At 53.2% G+C, this 18,083-nt stretch overlaps 1 protein-coding gene across 3 annotated transcripts; it reads left to right on the top strand.

Annotated features, from left to right (window-relative positions):
- Positions 1–16: 16 nt before the first annotated feature.
- Positions 17–16,361, top strand: ERN2 (endoplasmic reticulum to nucleus signaling 2). Of its 3 annotated transcripts, XM_081889011.1 has the most exons (22): positions 20–285; positions 2,057–2,174; positions 2,328–2,361; positions 3,390–3,462; positions 3,608–3,680; positions 4,824–4,946; positions 5,174–5,275; positions 6,746–7,007; positions 7,176–7,254; positions 7,352–7,502; positions 8,100–8,221; positions 8,427–8,600; positions 9,276–9,534; positions 9,713–9,806; positions 10,523–10,712; positions 11,839–11,938; positions 12,212–12,411; positions 12,633–12,780; positions 13,180–13,307; positions 13,439–13,562; positions 13,709–13,776; positions 14,976–16,361. In XM_081889011.1, the coding sequence occupies exons 1-22, from the start codon at positions 196–198 to the stop codon at positions 15,150–15,152; spliced, it is 2,889 nt and encodes a 962-aa protein (XP_081745137.1). In that variant the 5' UTR covers positions 20–195; the 3' UTR covers positions 15,153–16,361. The 3 variants fall into 3 exon arrangements, with proteins under 3 accessions (XP_081745139.1, XP_081745137.1, XP_081745138.1); XM_081889013.1 differs by lacking the exon at positions 13,439–13,562 and having other exon boundaries at positions 17–285; positions 14,976–15,103; XM_081889012.1 differs by lacking the exon at positions 20–285 and having other exon boundaries at positions 2,052–2,174; positions 3,359–3,462.
- The last annotated feature ends 1,722 nt before the right edge of the window (positions 16,362–18,083 follow it).

Genomic DNA, 18,083 nt, shown 5'->3' with positions numbered 1-18,083 from the left:
GGATCTGGGGCGGAGGCGTGTGCCAGGTGGGGCAGCAGCGCCCGGGAAGGCGGTAGCGTGGCAGGTCCGGCTCCTCCCTGCGCGGAACCTGCCGGAATGGAGCCGGGGCGTCGGGCTTGCGGGGGTCTCGGCTGTAGTCGCGGCCCCTGGAACAAATGAGGAGGAGGATGCCCGGAACCCGCGGCAAGAGCAGTCATGCGCCACTCTCCGGAGCAACAGCCCCGACGGGGCACCCGCGGATCGCGTCTGCTCCTCCTCCTCCTCCTCGGCGCCCTGCTAGCCCAGGTAAGGCTGTGTGGGGCGTGGGGTGTCGCCTCCTAAGATGTGATGCCCACCAGCCCCAGCCGAGCCCGGCTGCAGGAGTGGAGCGGATCCTAAGCCCAGGGCTGGTGGGAGATGCTGTCGGGATGCCCAAGGCTTCCCCCCTGTAGGGCGTTGGGACAGACCGCCCTCTCCCCGCCTTGGGCTGACTCTGCCAACTTGGAAGCCCGCGGAGCAATCCACACACCCCCCCCAAAAAAAAACCACCATTCAGCGCTCTCCTGAGTCCCGGAGCCCTTGAAAACAAGAGGAGATGGCTTTCTTTCCTGCTCCCCTAAGTCTTCTTTTCCTGAAGCAGAGCATGATGCCGGCCCCGCCAAGGCGCTAGTCCTTCGCGAGGACAAAAAGAAAAGGGGGCGTGGAAATGGGGGCGCTTTCAGACAGCAGGGTGGGGGGCTGAGGAGAAGGCTGGCTTTCTCCTCCTGGTCCCGAGGAGGAGGAGGAGCAGGAGGAGAAGGAAGACTCTCACTTTCCCCTCCACCGCCGTGTTTGCTAAGCTGTTTGCCCAAAGGGTGCGCCCGGCTGGAGTTGGCGGGCGGGCGCAGCAGGTGAGCTGGCACAAGTCCGGCTGTTGCCCTCCAGGAATGCGCCCGAATGTGGCAGGTCCCCTGCTGCAGGGGTTTCTCTGGCAGACCCGGACGCGGGGTCGTGGGGTGGGCGAATGTCACACACACAAACCACTTCGAGCGTTATTGTTCCTTTCCCCGAGAAAGCGTGGGAACTCCTTTCTTCAGGTATCTTGGGAGTAAGCCTTCCGGATCAGCCCATGGCGCATTTAGTCCAGCCTCTTGTTCTCACAGGGGCCAACCAAATGCCCCAATGGGAAACCCCTAAGCAGGAGCCCAGCACAAGGGGCCTCTCCCCTCCTGTGCTTTCCAGCAGCTGAAGCATTGCTGCCTCTGACCAAGGAGGCTGAGAATAGCCACTCTGGCTACTAGCCATTGATAGCCCTCCATGGATTTCTCCAATCCTCTTTAAAGCCATCTATGCCATTCTCTTTTAAAGCCCATCTGCAGGAGCAGGTTCCATGGCTTAACTGTGCTCCATACCTCTCTGAGTGGCATAGGAGGGCTTCAGAAATATGGGGTGGATGTGATCACTGGGTCCCATCCGATGCTCCCCACAGGGTCCCCTTTCCTCCCCACTCCCCGTTTTGGCTGGCAAAACTAGGTCCTCTCTTTTACCTGGGAAGGCTCTGCTGCCAAGGTTGGAGGCTGCAGGCAGGACCACCAAGACACTCAAATCAAGTTTCGAGAAGACCATTGGTCCATCTAGTTCAGGACTGCCTACACTGACTGGCAGCAGCAGCAGGTCTCAGGGGAAGACTTTCCCCAGCCCTTCCTGCAGATGCCATGAGGGAGCTGAACCTGGGAGATTCTGCATGCCAAGCACATGTTCTGCTCCTGAGCAGAGGTCCTTCGCTTGAGCTGCCTTAGACTGAGTCGTAGAATCACAGAAGAGCTGGAAGGGACCCAAAGGGTCATCTGGTCCAGCCTACCACCATGCACTGAGTCAGCCACCTAGTTGGCTCTGCAGTGCTGTCTGGCGCCTGTTGAGATGGGGCTGCTGAGTTCTACTAGGGTAACCCTGATAGTAAGGAAGAGGTGGAAGCTGGCAGCACAGGACCACCCTCTGGAGCGACTGTGCAGAAGAAGGCAGGAAAAGGACCTTGCTGTGGCTCTGTGTTCCAAACTCACCCCGCTTCATCTCTTCCTGGCCTGCCCCCACCCCCCAGTGTCTTGCTGGCAGCACACCCACTGTTGCAGAAACGCTGCTCTTTGTGTCAACCCTTGACGGGAACCTCCACGCAGTGAGCAGAAAGACAGGAGATGTCAAGTGGACCCTGAAGGATGGTGAGTAGCAGCAGAAACCCATGGTGCTGGGTTGGGGTTTGGCACTGGCTAGGTGCCTTTCACCTTGCAGGGCTTAATAATAATAATAATAATAATAATAATAATAATAATAATAATAATCTGAGTAAGCACCCCTCCACTTTCTCCTTCCAGATCCACCTCTGCAGGTGCCGGATTACGTGGCAGAGTGAGTGTAGCCTCCTGGAGGAAAAGGGCTTTCCCCTTGGGAGGAACAGCTGTCTTCCCAATCCACAGCCTGACTCCCAAGGGCTTCAGCAAGCCAGCCAGATGGGTTCCCAGTTTTGCCTGGAGGTGACAGCCAAAAGCGTCCTCTTTCCATGCCCTAAGAGTAACCCAGATGTAGTTTGTTTGTACATCCCACCTGCCTGGCCCATTTCCAAGATGCAGTCCCAGATGTTGTAGGACAAAAATAAGGAACCCTTTTCAGCCCAAAAGCCATTTTCCCTTTGGGGCAACCCTCTGGCAGATGCTCTTCTGTGGTGGGCAGAGCCATAGGCATGAGTGGGCATGGCAAGAAATGCAGATTTCACCTCTGGGCACCAGGTTAGTTGCTACACACTCACACCATTCTATCTTCCATCCAGGCAAGGGAAAGGCATTATCAGGGTTCAAGTCTGGTAAGGAAGAGTGGGAAGCAGGGCTGGTGGGGGTGTGGCCTTGGGATAGGAGGTGTGGCCTGGGGAGAGTGGGATGGAGAGGCTTGGGAGGCCACATTTGGCCCCTGGGCATGAGGTTCCCCACCCCTGGTGTCAGAGGCAAAAGAAAGAGACAGAGAGGTGGGGCAAAAGGTTTGGAAATGGTACTTAAACCATCAGGGAAAATAAGAGAGCAGTTACTGCTCCAGGGGTCCAGACAACAGCTGTGAGAATCAGCTCTGTGAAATCTGCACAAATGTTGGGATTTTTAAAATGAATGAATGAATGGAAAAGCAAGAATTTTGAGCTTTTCCCTATGCCAAATTCTGCTCTGGGTACCAAGTTCAGACTGGGGTGCTGGCAGAGGGCTCCGGGATGCATTGCCTGCTGGCTGGTGGTATGTGAATCGGTGGAGGGGTGCGTGTGGATCCCCTGAGTTGTAATTCTGAGCGTAGCAAAGTAGCCACTTGCCCTGAGAGGCAGGGAGCACTTTTGCCCAGAGGAAGAGTAGCAGCAGCAACTGAGCAGCTGTTGTCTTTCGCCTGTGTTCCTGGCTCAGGCCAGCATTTCTTCCAGACCCAAATGATGGCAGCTTGTATGTCCTGGGAGGCAAGAACAAGGAAGGCCTTATGGTGAGTGGCCTGGGAGCAGTAGAGGGAGGCTGGGTGGCTCTAGGGGAGGCAGGCTGGCTCTCTAGCACAGGAGGGCCCCCTCAAAGTAAGGGGAGGTGGCCCTGGGCTGCATTTTTTACTTTTAGCCCATCTGTCTCTGCTACAGAAGCTGCCTTTCACCATCCCTGAGCTGGTCCAGTCTTCTCCTTGCCGAAGCTCCGATGGGATTCTCTACACAGGTATAAGCTGGTGGGGTGTGGGGGGCAGCTGTGAGTCAGGGAATGATGATGATGATAACTACTAAAAATTCTGTACTACTTAATATATAAGATATATCTCTAAGTGGTGTGCAGAGAACTAAAGCAACAACAGTCAACTTACGCAACAATTAGGATCCTAGTTAGTTTCTGGATGGCCGAGCAAGTATGTGAAGCAGAGGGTATTAGGCGCCTGTTTGCATTTTGAATCAGAGTGCCTCTGAGTACGTGTGGCGTTCCTTTCCCTCACCAATGAAGGACTGTAGGGAGCCAGAAGAACAATCATCCTAGAGGTTTTATTTACAATGAAGTGGTGTACACAGTTTTTTCAAATAAAATCCAGTGGGGGTGGGATTATCTGGGGGGTGGAGCTGAGAGACAAGGGGGTGGCAGACAGGTGCACTTTTCACACTTTGAAAAACCGGCATTACTGGATCAAACTCATCAGGTTTTCTTGAATTAATTAAACAAATCGGTTTTAACTGGATTTTGAATCAATGTGCCATTAATGGGTCCTGTTTTGAATTTTATTGTGTTGTTATCTTCCTTGGTGGGTTATGCAAACCACTATTCTGAATAATGCTTTTTATACTGCAGCGTAGGAGGCATAGGGGGTGAGTTTAGGGAACCAAGGGGGCAGTAGCCCAGAAAAATTCAGGAACCACTGAAATAAACAAATAGATTTCTTAAGTGAGAAGGAGATTTGATCCCCAGCCCTTCTCAGTTTAGAAATAAGGCATGAGCTTGTGTGGACCACTGTGCACATTCAGATATAATGAGGCGGATTATGCCGATAGTGCCACCCACCCATTTATGGGATGGCTGGTCCCTGCTCCTGCCAACCTAGCAATTCGAAAGCATGTCAAAGTGCAAGTAGATAAATAGGTACCACTCCAGCGGGAAGGTAAACGGCATTTCTGTGCGCTGCTCTGGTTCGCCAGAAGCGGCTTAGTCATGCTGGCCACATGACCCAGAAGCTGTATGCCTGCTCCCTCGGCCAGTAAAGCAAGATGAGCGCCGCAACCCCAGAGTCGGCCACGACTGACCTAATGGTCAGGGGTCCCTTTACCTTTACCTGCAATGGGTACCAAGCAAAAATCCCTCTCCCCACTGCAATTTCCCCAGGGAAAAAAGAGGACACGTGGTTTGTCGTGGATCCAGCATCTGGGAAGAAGCAGACCACACTGTCTACCGAGGCTTGGGATGGTCTGTGCCCCCAAACTCCACTGCTCTACATTGGACGCACTCGTAAGTCTGGGTTCCCTTTTTGGCTTGTAAACGTAATAGTTTATTGCAGGAGGGAGCAGGAACTCCCTTCTTGGCTCCTGAGCAGAATCCCACAGGAAGCAGATATCCACACCATTTGCCCAATGCTGGGGCAGTCAAGAACATGCAGGCCTTGAATGTGCCTTGCTCCTGGAAGTGGGTGGGATGTGACAGGCTCTGTGACCACACCAGGTATTTTCCGCCTGCAGAGTACATCATCACCATGTATGACACCAAGTCCCGCCACCTGCGCTGGAATGCCACCTACCTTGAGTACTCTGTCCCGTTTCAGGACCAGAACAATGACTACGGTGGGTAACTGGAAAGGCAAAAGAGAAGGGCCTTGGCTGGGCAGGTGATGTGGGTCCATCCATGGGCGTAGCCAGGATTTTTAGGGGAGTAGCCAAAGTTGTTGAGCTTCTTTTAGAATATCACCCCTTCCCCCCAAGTTTTTGAGCTTTTTGGGGGAAACCATGAGTAAATACAGTCATACCTTGGGTTACAGATGCTTCAGGTTGCATTTTTTTGGTTGCGGACCACCAAAACACGGAAGTACTGGAATGGGTTACTTCCGGGTTTCGGCAGTCGCACATGCGCAGAAGTGCTAAATCGCGTTTTGCGCATGCGCAGAAGTGCCGAATCGCAACCCGTGCATGCACAGATGTGCCGCTGCAGGTTGCAGACACTGCGGGTTGCAAACGTGTATCCCGCATGGATTACGTTCATAACCCAAGCGTCCACTGTATACCCCAAAAAGAGGACATTGCAGGTGGCAGGCTTTCATTGGAGGGAGGGAGGCTTCTGCTGGGGGAGGCAGAACCTCAGCTAACTGACTACTTTCTATGCTTTTCAATAATTTTTGTGGATCTAGGGGGTGCAGCTCCCCCCACCCATAACTCCCCCCACACTCCACCCCACCCTCAACTTTCTTTCGCAGCTGGGTTTGCAAAGAGAAGGTTGGCATTGCTTCAAGTGCCCCACAAGTGACCCTCCTCAACCCCCTTTTTTTATCCTGCACGCCCCCAGCATTTCCACCACCACAGCACCAATGGGACACAGCTCACACGCCCTCCACCATCCTAAGAAAACCCATTAACCCCGTTTTTATTTGATTTTAGTGTTTGGTAGATTTACAAAAAGAGAAAGACACACGAGTGCATAATTTTTTTAAAGGGGTGAGATTAGATGCGGATGCACAAAGCATTTAATAAAAAAAAAAAATCAAGACTCCTTGCACTCTGCTCCCCCTTTCTTCCCACCCAGGGTGGGCCTGCCCTCTGCCTGCCCCTCTGAGCTGGGGCATCATGCTGGGCTGGGCCTCAGTGACAGCAACCTCTCCTCCTTCTCCTTGCCTGCTCTCCAGCAACCGCTACAAGCTACCCAAGGGAAGAGGCTGGCAGCAGCAGCCATGGAGAGGCAGTGGGATGCTTCCTCACAGCTGTTGCGGCCATCGCGCAGGGCAAGCTCTGGTTCATCCTCTTCCCGGAGCTCAGTGGCAGCGTTGCTGGGAGGAGGGAAATAGGGATATTCTTGGATCAAATCAGAAGCTGGGATTGCTTTCATAATTCCAGGGCTGTCCCTGGAAAGTCAGGACACTTGGAGGGTATGCAACATAGAGTCTTGTGGCCCATTTAAGACAACCTTTTCTTCTTACATCATAAATGGGCACAGACCGCAGGCCATTTTACCAGATGCACCAGGAACTACCCCTCTGGAAAGCGAGATAACATTGTTCAGCGAAGCCACTTACTGGTTTTCCTTAACCTTCACCCTCTGCCCAGAAATGGCCCACTTTGCCTCTAGCGGAGACGGCCTGCTGGTGACGGTTGGCAAGGAGAGTGGGCAGGTGCTGTGGATGCAGGACTATGGCTCCCCTGTGGTTGGCATGTACACCTGGCGCCAGGACACCTTGCGGCGGATGCCCTACCTCAACGTTGCTGTGGAGAGTCTGCGCTACCTTGTCCTGCGCTCCCAAGACACTCATTTCTTCATCCACTGGAACTACCAATCCACCAAGGACTTCACCGCCAAGACTCGGCTGCTGTGGGTATTGGGGGGTGGGGTGTCCTGTGGCAGTGAGTTCCGCAGGCTTAATCCGCAGCAAGCGCGAGACTGCTCAGGTTGTGCTGGCAGTTCTCTGCTAGAATGTTGAGCTTTGCCCTACGGTGTGACTGATGTGCACCCTCTCCACCCCACTCCCCAATTTTCTAGGCCAACACTGTACGTGGGCAAGTACGCTGCAGGTTTCTACGCCTTGACGTCCTTGGTGCACGAGGGCACAGCTCTTGTTGTGAGTGCCCTCTTCACCCCTTGGGTGGCCCTGGGCAGGTGGAGGAGGAGGAGCAGAGTGCTCACAGAACTTTTTTGTGTGTCCCCGCCTACTACAGCCTCAGGGGCTGACACTGGCCCGCAGCAGTGGCCCCACCACGGAAGACGTGACGATCCAGAAGTCTGGCGAGTGCGAGATCACGCCCAGCACGAGCGTCAAGTACCCACAGGGCAGCATCACCATCCCTCATAGCCAGTGGCTGCTGATAGGTGAGTCCCCTTCCTCCCTAGCAGACAGACAGACAGACAGACTTACACACGCCATTATGAAGCTTTGGCCCCTTTTTAAAAATTTTGCTCTGCATACAAAAGAAATGGGGAAGGGATGATACCTCCCACTTTGGGAACCACTGCTATGGCTCCAGGATGCCCCCTCAAGCAGCAGCAACGTGACTCCATTGGGCAAGCATTGCAGATTGGCTTGCGGATCAGAAGGTTGGCGGTTCAAATCCGCACAACGGGGTGAGCTCCCGTTGCTCTGTCCCAGCTCCTGCCAACCTAGCAGTTCAAAAGCACACCAGTGCAAGTAGATAAATAGGTACCACTGTGGCGGGAAGGTAAACGGTGTTTCCATGCGCTCTGGTTTCTGTCACGGTGTCCCATTGCGCCAGAAGCGGTTTAGTCATTCTGGCCACAAGAACTGGAAAGCTGTCTGCGGACAAACGCCAGCTCCCTCGGCCTGAAAGTGAGATGAGCGCCGTAACCCCATAGTCACCTTTGACCGGACTTAACCATCCAGGGGTCCTTTACCTTTTTACCTATACCTGCAGAACCACAAATAAAGCAGAATGTTTTATTTCCCCGCAGGGCACCATGAATTGCCACCCGTGGTCCACACCACCATGCTGAGGGCTTTCCCTCAGACTCTGCGGAGGAGCCCAGAGTTCATCCTGTCCCACAGTTCCTCTCCCAGGACCCTCTTTGACGATGTGAGTGGAGCAAGGGTGGTGTGTGTGTGTGCTAAAGCTGCTTCTGCGATAGAGAATAGAGTGTGTGTGCTTGGACAGGGTGGGGGTCTGGATGGCGAGAGGGGACGTTCCAGAAGGCAGCCTTGCCAAGGGTGTCTGTGCGCCTAATGTCTGGGTACAGGGGTATGTTTTGTTTATTATTATTTATGGCATTTGCCTGTTTCAGTTCCTGGCCTCACATAGTCAGAGGCCACATGATGAGGATAGCTGGCACAGCGCAGAACCCCGCTTGGAGATGGAGCAGACGGAGATTTACCCTGGGTTCAGCCGCTTGGAGCTGGCGACGGCTGGCGTGGCTGCTGTGTTCCTGGGCGGGGGGCTCTTCTTCCTCCTTCTCTGGGTGAGTGGGCTTTGGTCTTTTTCCCCTTTGGGGGCTGCTTTGGGAAGTACTGTTCAACCCCCCTCCCCAGCAGTGAGTCCTGGCTCTCTAGTCCTGCCTAGGCCACCCACTTCTCTGCCCTGAGATCAGCCCTCGACTTCAAAGAAGAACGTGCTTCTTTGTTAAACTATGGAACTCACTTCTGCAGGAAGTGGCAATAGCTTTAAAGGAAATCCATAGTCCTGAAGGCTATCTCTCGGTGGCTACTAGGCATGAGGGCTATGCTGTACCTCCATGGTCAGAGGCACTAATGGCTCTGGATACCACTTGCAGGAGGGGGAGAGAGTGCTCTTGTCCTTGAATCCTGTTTGTGGGTTTCCCGCAGGCATCTTGGTGGCCCCTGTGAGAACAGGACACTGGTCTAGATGGGCCATTGGCCTGATCCAACAGAGCTCTTATTATGTTCTTATATTAACCTGCCACCTGCGCCATGTTGGGAAGGGAACCTGCTGTCTGCACAGCAATGAGGACTAGAAACTTTGGAATGCTAAATCCTGCCTCGGAGGTCAAATCCCAATACCTGTGTAGCCTGTGGCAGGATCCAGGCAGCCCAGGATCCAGGCAGCCCTCCCACTCCCATACTAGGGAAGGGGCTAAAGACATGGCTGGTGTGTTTCATTCTTACCTCCCACCCAGCAAATGCAACAGCAACAGAACCAAGAGCGTCAGCGTCAGCAGCTGTTGCACCAGCAGCTGGAGGAGAAGTTGCAGCTCCTGCAGCAGGAGCAAGGGATGGGCCGGTCCCCTGCCAGTCACAGCTCTGGGGAGCATACTCCTACAGCCTCCAGGGATTCACCAGGAATAACTCCAGACCAGAGTTTGGGCCCTTCTTCTTCTTCTGAATGGACGGATGGGGAGACGAGCCAGAGTCTTCTTCTCAGAAGCAGCAGCCCAGGTTGGTGCTGTCAAAGTCCTGGTGCAGCCAAGGTTTTCATTTTGCTTTGCGGGGGGGGGGGGTACTGAGCTCCCTCAGCCAGGTGGGATTCAGGCAACACCTGGCATTCTGAGCCTGGAGTGGCCTCCGCCTGCCCTTCTGAGCATCAGCCACTCTCCCTCTCCCTCTCTCCTCGCAGCGGGTGCTGACCTAGAAACCATCCAGGTGGGGAAGATCTCCTTCAATCCCAAAGATGTCCTGGGCCGTGGGGCAGGGGGCACCTTTGTCTTCAGGTAAGAGGTGCCTGGGTGAACCCGGAACAGAAGGATCTGCCTTCTCCTGGAAGGTCCGCAACTCAGTGGCAGAGAAGACATGCAGAAGGATCTTGGTTTAGTCCCCAACAGCTCCAGGTAGGCCTGGGAGAGACTCCTGTCTTGAAACCCTAGAGAGCTGCTGCCAGTCAGTGTTAACAATACTGGGCTATGTAGAGCAATGGTCTGACTCTTTATAAGCTTCCTATGTCCTGAGCCAAAGCGTTGGTCCATCTAGCTCAGCATTGTCTACACGGACTGGCAGCAGCTCTCCAGGATTTCAGACAGGATTGTCTCCCAGCCCTACCTGGGGATTGAACCCAGGGACTTTCTGCATGCAATGCAGGTGCTGGCCATTTCCCTACCATTTCCTTTTGCTCTGTGACTGATCTCCAAGCAGAGAGGGAGCAAGAGCTCAGCAGTGCATCTCTAAAGGTGTTGCCTTCTAGGACAGTTGGGAGATTTATTGAGAGAGAGTGTTGGCAGGAGAGGAGGAGGGTGGTCCAACCTGCAAGCGCAGACCAATGTCCAAGAAGGCTTCCTCCCAAGACACCTGGAGCCCAGGGAGATATCCAGAGAGGGAGCTGTCCTTGCACCTGGCAGTTTCCAGCCCTGGGGTCCAGGTGCAACTGACTGGGCGCAGCTGAGCCAACCTGGCTGGCTGAGCCATGGACCACTTCTTTCCTCTCCCTCGCCAGGGGTCACTTTGATGGGCGCCAAGTGGCAGTGAAGCGCCTGCTTCCTGAGTGCATCCACCTGGCGGATCGGGAGGTGCAGCTGCTGCGCGAGTCGGATGAACACCCCAACGTGGTGCGCTACTTCTGCACAGAGATGGACAGGCAGTTCCACTACATCGCCATCGAGCTGTGCTCTGCCACGCTGCAGGAGGTGAGCTGCAGGGAGGAAGATAAAACATCAAACATTAAAAACTTCCCTAAACGGGGCTGGCCTTCAGATGTCTTCTAAAAGTCAGAGAGTTGTTTATTTGCTTGACATCTGATGGGAGGGCGTTCCGCAGGGAGGGTGCCACTACTGAGAAGGCCCTCTGCCTGGTTCCCTGTGGCATCACTTCTCGCAGTGAGGGAACTGCTAGAAGGCCCTTGGAGCTGGACCTCAGTTTCCGGCCTGAACGATGGGGGTGGAGATGCTCCTTCAGGTATACTGGACTGAGGCCATTTAGGGCTTTCAAGGTCAGCTTGGAAACGTACTGCAAGCCAATACGTTTTTCAGGACTGGTGTTATATGGTCTTGGTGGCCACTTCCAGTCACCAGTCTAGCTGGATTCTGGATTAGTTGTAGTTTCTGGGTCACCTTCAAAGGTAGCCCCACTACAGAAACAGCAGGGTGATGGGATCTTCATCTCCATTCATCCTCTGGAGTAATGAGAACTGAGGTGCTGCCACTGCCCAAGGCCAGTTGGATGGGCTCCTTCTGTTCTCTTTTTGTGATGGTATCTTGGGGGACTTAACCACACACACACACGTGTCATCTTGCACTGGTTGGATAGCTCAGTTGGTAAAGCATGAGATTCTTTATCTCAGGGCTGTGGGTTTGAGCTCCATGTTGGGCAAAAAGATTCCTTTTTGCTAACATTACAAAGGAAAACCCTGCTTGCTGGCCATATTAGAAACAGTATACTTTTTGACTTGTAGCCCTACCAACAAAAATATTGGGGATGGGGCAGGGGAGCAGAGGTTAAAAGCGGTGTCCCTTTTAAAAACCCAAGTCTGTATACTGAAATGTAAACTTTGATGAAACCGTGAGTACATGGCTTGTTTTGCTTTTTCAAGTTCTCTGGCTGCAATTTGAGTCCCTCCAAAATGTTATTTGTTTGGTTTGTAAGGAATGGGTTCATCTCTGTGCTCTGAGTTGGGCAATGCCTTTAAGGTTATCTTTCTGAGACTAAGTTTAATCACATATTTATGATTCACACAGGGCCCACTGGGCAGGTGGTGGCAAAACCTTGCCTCCCCAGCGAAGTCATTCTGCCCCGTCTTTCTTTCCCCCCTCTTAGTATGTGGAGAGCCCCGCTTTCAACCGGCAAAATCTGGATCCCGTCTCGCTGCTGCATCAAACCATGTCTGGGTTGGCTCATTTGCACTCCCTCAACATAGGTAAGGGCAAACCCTCCTACCTGCACACCTGAACACAGGTGGTGGTGTTCCTAGGTGACCCCTCAAAGGGCACAGGAACCTAGAAAGTTGCCTGGTCCACCTAACTCAGTATTGTCTACACTGACTGGCGGCAGCAGTAGCTCTCCAGGATTTCCGGCAGGAGTCTCTCCCAAACCTACTTAGAGAGGCTGTTGGGGACTGAACCTGGGGCTGGACCCAGAGGGCCAGCTGCCTCCCCACTCCATTCGATCAACACTCTGTTTGTCTTCTCAGTCCACCGCGACCTGAAGCCCTGCAACATCCTGATCTCAGCCCCAAACAGCCACGGGAAGATCCGCGCCATCATCTCCGACTTCGGCCTGTGCAAGAAGCTGCAGAGGGGGCGGCGCAGTTTCAGCCTCCGCTCCGGCATTCCGGGCACCGAGGGGTGGATTGCGCCCGAGGTGCTGAGGGAGGACCCAAAAGAGAACCCCGTGAGTAGCGTCCACTTGCCCAGGCTCCTGTGTTTACGATGCAGGCAGGGTGAAACAGCTCGTGCGGATCACGAGGTTCTCTGCTGCGGAGGTTGGGGATTCGACAGGCCTCCTGGAGACCTAACCTGGCCTGGGATGGGTGGTGGTGGGGAAGCAAAGGGTCTGGCTTTGGCAGCAAAGAAAGAGGCAGTTTCCCACAGGACTCCTTTTGTCCCCGGCAGACGAGTGCAGTGGACATCTTCTCGGCTGGCTGCATATTTTATTATGTCGTGTCCAGCGGGCAGCATCCCTTTGGAGACGGCTTTCACCGCCAGGCGAACATCCTCACCGGGGCCTACCAGCTGGCGCATCTCCAACAGGAGACACATGGTAAGGAGCACCACCCACTATCTTATGTGGGGCAGGTGGGCAGGGGGCACATCTGCTAACAGAGAGAAGCATCCCTGACTCCTCCTCCTTTGTGCATGGAGACAGTTTGACCTACCCTCTGCCCTGCAGGCTTCATTTGCAGCCAAGCTCACCTGGAGGACAGGTGAGAATGGATCTAGCTATCAGGGTGAAGCTACAGACCGTGATGTCCCTGATCCAAACCTTGCCTCTGCTCTGCAGACTCAGCAGCTGGCTTTAAGCAAGTCGCTCTCAATCTCAGCCCCACCCATCTGCAAAGCGTTGATAATGTCCGGGATATCTTGCATGGGTACTGTAAGCTTAACCAGGAATGTATGGGAAGGGCCCAACTCACTTTCTGCCTGCCCCCTTCCACCCCAGACAATGTCATCGGCCGGGAATTGATAGAAGCCATGATCAGCAGTGACCCCCGTTTGCGTCCGTCGGCCATGCAGGTCCTCCTGCACCCCTTCTTCTGGAGCCACGAGAAGCAGCTGCAGTTCTTTCAGGTGAGCGTCCTAGAAGGTGGGCTGGGGGGTACAAGCCAGGCAGAAATCCAACAGGTGCAGCACCCTCCCAGTGCTGGCTTCACCGTGCTTGCAAAGCTCAGGGGGCTTTTAGCAAACTCCTCTGCATCTAGGATGTCAGCGACCGCATTGAAAAGGAGCCGGTGGATGGGCCCGTTGTCCGTGCACTAGAGGCCAGAGGGCAAGTGGTGGTGAGAGACAACTGGCGGACGCATATCTCCATCCCCCTGCAGACAGGTACAGGCTCTGCTTCTAGGGTTCCTCCCCCCCCTGGTTCTGACCCACAGGGGGCAGGAGAAAGTCTCCACCCACCGCGCAGAACATCAAATTCCCCTGGAAAAGCAGCTGCAAAGGTGCTCACCTGTGTCATTTCCCTCCTGCAGACCTCAGGAAGTTCCGTACGTACAAAGGCAACTCGGTGCGTGATCTCCTGAGGGCCATGAGAAATAAGGTACCTTTGTGTTTTCCCCCATTACCCAGGTGTGTCCCTGCCCTAGAGCGGTGGTTGCTGGTGGGGCAGAAAGCAAGGAGGCCAACAGGAGGTGGAACTAGAAGCTGTGCAAAGGATATGCCTGTGCAAACATACAGCCAGCCTACTGCCTCCTTTCCACGGTGGTTCTGTGCGATGCGCCATGGGTGGCCCTTGACTTCCTTTCTTGGGCTGGGTGTTCATCAGTATGCGGATGATACCCCGCTCTTCCTCTCTTTCAAATCGGAACCAGTGAAGGTCCTGTGTGAGTGTCTGGAGGTGGTTGGAGGATGAATGGCGGCTAACAGATTGAGGTTGAATCCAGAAGTACTGTTTTTGGGGGACAGGAGGCAGGTGTGGGGGGGGGAACTCCCTGGTCCTGAATGGGGTAACTGTGCCCCTGAAGGACCAGGTGCGCAGCCTGGGAGTCATTCTGGACTCACAGCTGTCCATGGAGACACAGGTCAATTCTGTGTCCAGGGGAGCTGTTTATCAGCTCCATCTGGTATGCAGGCTGAGACCCTACCTGCCCGCAGACTGTCTCACCAGAGTGGTGCATGCTCTGGTTATCTCTCGCTTGGACTACTGCAATGCGCTCTATGTGGGGCTACCTTTGAAGGTGACCCGGAAACTACAACTAATCCAGAATGCGGCAGCAAGACTGGTGATTGGGAGCGGCTGCAGAGACCATATAACACCGGACTTGAAAGATCTACACTGGCTCCCAGTACGTTTCTGAGCACAATTCAAAGTGTTGGTGCTGACCTTTAAAGCCAGCCTAAACAGCCTCGGTCCAGTATATCTGAAGGAGCGTCTCCACCTCCATCGTTCTGCCCGGACACTGAGGTCCAGTGCTGAGGGCCTTCTGGCGGTTCCCTCGCTGCAAGAAGCAAAGCTACAGGGAACCAGGCAGAGGGCCTTCTTGGTAGTGGCATCTGCCCTGTGGAACGCCCTCCCACCAGATGTCAAAGAGAAAAATAACTACCAAACTTTTAGAAGACATCTGAAGGGAGCCCTGTTTAGGGAAGCTTTTAATGTTTAATAGGTTGTTGTATTTTAGTGTTTTGTTGGAAGCCGCCTAGAGTGGGCGGGGTATAAATAATAAATTATTATTATTATTATTATTATTATTATTATTATTATTATTATTATTATTATTATTATTATTATTTTCCCTACAGAAACACCATTACCACGAACTGCCCAGCAGCGTCCAGGAAACCCTGGGGGCCATCCCGCGCGGGTTTGTCCAGTACTTCACGTCCCGCTTCCCTTGCCTCTTGCTGCACACATACCAGGCCATGCGCATTTGTGCCACAGAGAGGCCGTTGCAAGCGTATTACCCCCCTCCGTCATGATGGGACCACGCAGGGACATGCAGGCAGCAAATGGCAGGAAACTGATCTCCTTGGAGGATGGAAGAACTGGCTGTGGGGCCCAGGCTGCCCTGTTACGGAGGGGTGATTTCCTCCATTGGTGAGTGGCAGCATCAGTGTACACCAACATGCTCTCTGGACCATTTGCAGGAGGACCCAGTTTAGCAAAGCCGCTCCAGGATTCCACCATAATTGCGTTTTCGGCAAAGCAAATTTCCTGTAGAGCAGAAAGCACCTTTCGGTAGAAGAACAGTATACAGAGGTGTTCCTTCTCAATCAGACCACTGGGCCGTTTAGCTCATTATCATCTAGTGACAGGCAGTCACTCTTTGGGGTTTCTTAGCCCTGCCTGGAGATGCCACTGATAGAGCATTTTGCAGGGCTTCATGCAAGAGAGGATTACTTTATCTTCAAGCAGAGACAGCATAGGTATCAAGGGGAAGTCCCTGTCTCTGCAGTCTGAAACTCCCTCTAAGCTGCCACTGCAGCAAGGGGGCTTTCTGGAGCAGGTTTCATGCCAGGTTTATCGGGGAGGGGTGCCCACCCTCTCCTACAAAGGCCCAGTGGTAGGAAAGGGGGGCATCTCCTCATCTGTCATGGATGCTTTAGCTGAGATTGCTGCATTGCAGGGGGTTGGACTAGATGACCCTTGGGTCCCTTTCCAACTCTAAGATTCTATGATTTCTCCCAGGTAAAATGCAAAAGGGCATTGCTGGCAGATAGGGTCATGTATCACCCTGGAAAAGCAGGGGAGGTACCTGAGAGGTAATGGCTGAGATTAAGCCCTGCAATAGTATTTCCTGGGTAGGTGAGAAAAAAATTGTTCCTGGTAGCTGTATTTCAACTGGGGTGGGCTGGGGGGGTTGGATCTTGGAACAGGTTCTCTGTGTGCCCTCCAGTTCTCCCTGTAGGAGATCCTTCAGCTCATGGGGGTCCATTACCTGACAAAGGCTGGTGGTGTCAACATGGCTCTGTCAATCTGGCTACTTCCCTCTGACCACTCACATTAGCCACTTGTTAAACTGCTGAGCATACCTGTTCTTGCAACTTGGGTGGCGTTTTATCCTAGCAAGTGACAATTGCTGCAATTTGTAGGTACGCTGGTAGGATGTCTTGCTGGCTCATAATTTGCCTCTGAGTGTTTTTGTAATGCAATGTTTTTAAATAAAAGATTTTTTGTAAAAGAAACAACAGTATATATCTAAATGTAAAAGCAAAGGAGGCTAGAGTGTTGTGTGTCCCCACCCCCGAGACAGGGGCTTTCTCAGACATTTTGCTTACAGAATCACCTCAATGGCTCAATGTGCAGCGTTTTGGGTTACTGCTATTAACTGGATTTCTTACCAACCCTTCGCCATAAGATACCAGGGTAGCTTAGAACAAAATAAACAATCAGTGCTAAAATCATTTTTTTTAAGTTGCAATGGAAATAACAGGGCAGGTCCTATAAACATGCATCTCTGTCACCCAGGCTAAGCTGGTGGTCCTTCAGATGCTGTTGGATTCCAGTCCTGATTATCCCTGGCCTTTGGATGAGTCAGGACAGAAAAAGTACTTCTTCATGCAGTATCTAGTTAAACCAGAGGCTTTCAACCTTTTGGGTCCACGGCTCCCTTTAGCAACTACATTCTTTCTGCGGCACCGCTGTGGGGCTCAGGAGCCCAGTCATGTCACCCCTTGCCTGCAGTCAGCAGCCTCTCACCCTCCCTTATGCAGTATTCCCCTCGCCTCCTCTCTTCTCCTTGGGAGTCCTCTGGGCAGCCCCAGCTGCTGCCCCTGGTCTACCAGACGCCTCATCACACTGCTCTGCAGGGGCCTGGGAAACACCCCCTGGCCAGCCCCAGCAGCATCATTCACCCGGGGAGCTGATGTTTTTCTTATGTTTTTAGATATGTTGTAAGCTGCCCAGAGTGGCAGGGGAAACCCAGTTAGATGGGCGGGGTATAAATCTTATTCTTATTCTTGGCACCCCAGGATACCATAGCACACTGGTTAAAAACCACTGAGTTAAACTCTGGAACTCACTGCCACAACGGCAGTGATGTCCACCAATTTGGGTGGCTTTAAAGGAGGATTGGACTAATTCATGGAGGATGAGGCTATCAATGGCTGCTAGCCAGGATGGCTATGCTCTGCCTTCACACTCAGAGACAGCAGTGCTTCTGAATACCAGTTGCTGGAAAGCCCTGGAGGGGAGAAAGCTCTTGATCAGGAATCCTGTTTCTAGGTTTCCTATTGGAGCATTCCCCCAGGATGCTGGAGGTCTTTGGCCTGATCCAGCAAGCTATTCTTATGTTTTTATTGGCTGCTGTGGCTGATGGGAGTCTCACAACAGATCTGAAGGGCGCCTGCCCCTGACCTAAGCAACTGTAACCAAAACAATGGCTTATTCTTCTCTTAGTGTTCACGCCTAACTCCATTCCCATTGTTTTTCAAATAAATAATATTGGATTATAAACAATTATAACCAAATTGTAAATTCTCCCTGGTATTCGGATAGCCCAACATTCTTCACGCTCAAGGTAAAGGTAAAGGTACCCCTGCCCGTACGGGCCAGTCTTGACAGACTCTGGGGTTGTGCGCCCATCTCACTTAAGAGGCCAGGGGCCAGCGCTGTCCGGAGACACTTCCGGGTCACGTGGCCAGCGTGACATCGCTGCTCTGGCGAGCCAGAGCCGCACACGGAAACGCCGTTTACCTTCCCGCTGGTAAGCGGTCCCTATTTATCTACTTGCACCCGGAGGTGCTTTCGAACTGCTAGGTTGGCAGGCGCTGGGACCGAGCAGCGGAAGCGCACCCCGCCGCAGGGATTCGAACCGCCGACCTTTCGATCGGCAAGTCCTAGGCGCTGAGGCTTTAACCCACAGCACCACCTGCATCCCTCTTCACGCTCAAGGTGGCTTACAAAGTTCT

Source organism: Podarcis melisellensis (genome assembly GCF_964234715.1).
Source record: "Podarcis melisellensis genome assembly, chromosome: 14".
Lineage (NCBI taxonomy): Eukaryota > Metazoa > Chordata > Lepidosauria > Squamata > Lacertidae > Podarcis > Podarcis melisellensis.
Note: the sequence above shows the minus strand (reverse complement) of the source record. Positions and strands in the feature narration are given on the sequence as shown.

Coding starts and splice junctions, on each gene's coding strand:
- ERN2 (XM_081889011.1), top strand. CDS start 196: ATGCGCCACTCTCCGGAGCAACAGCCCCGACGGGGCACCCGCGGATCG. Junction 5,276..6,745: donor GGACCAGAACAATGACTACG/GTGGGTAACTGG, acceptor CCCTCTGCCCAG/AAATGGCCCACTTTGCCTCT. Junction 13,777..14,975: donor TGAGGGCCATGAGAAATAAG/GTACCTTTGTGT, acceptor TTTTCCCTACAG/AAACACCATTACCACGAACT.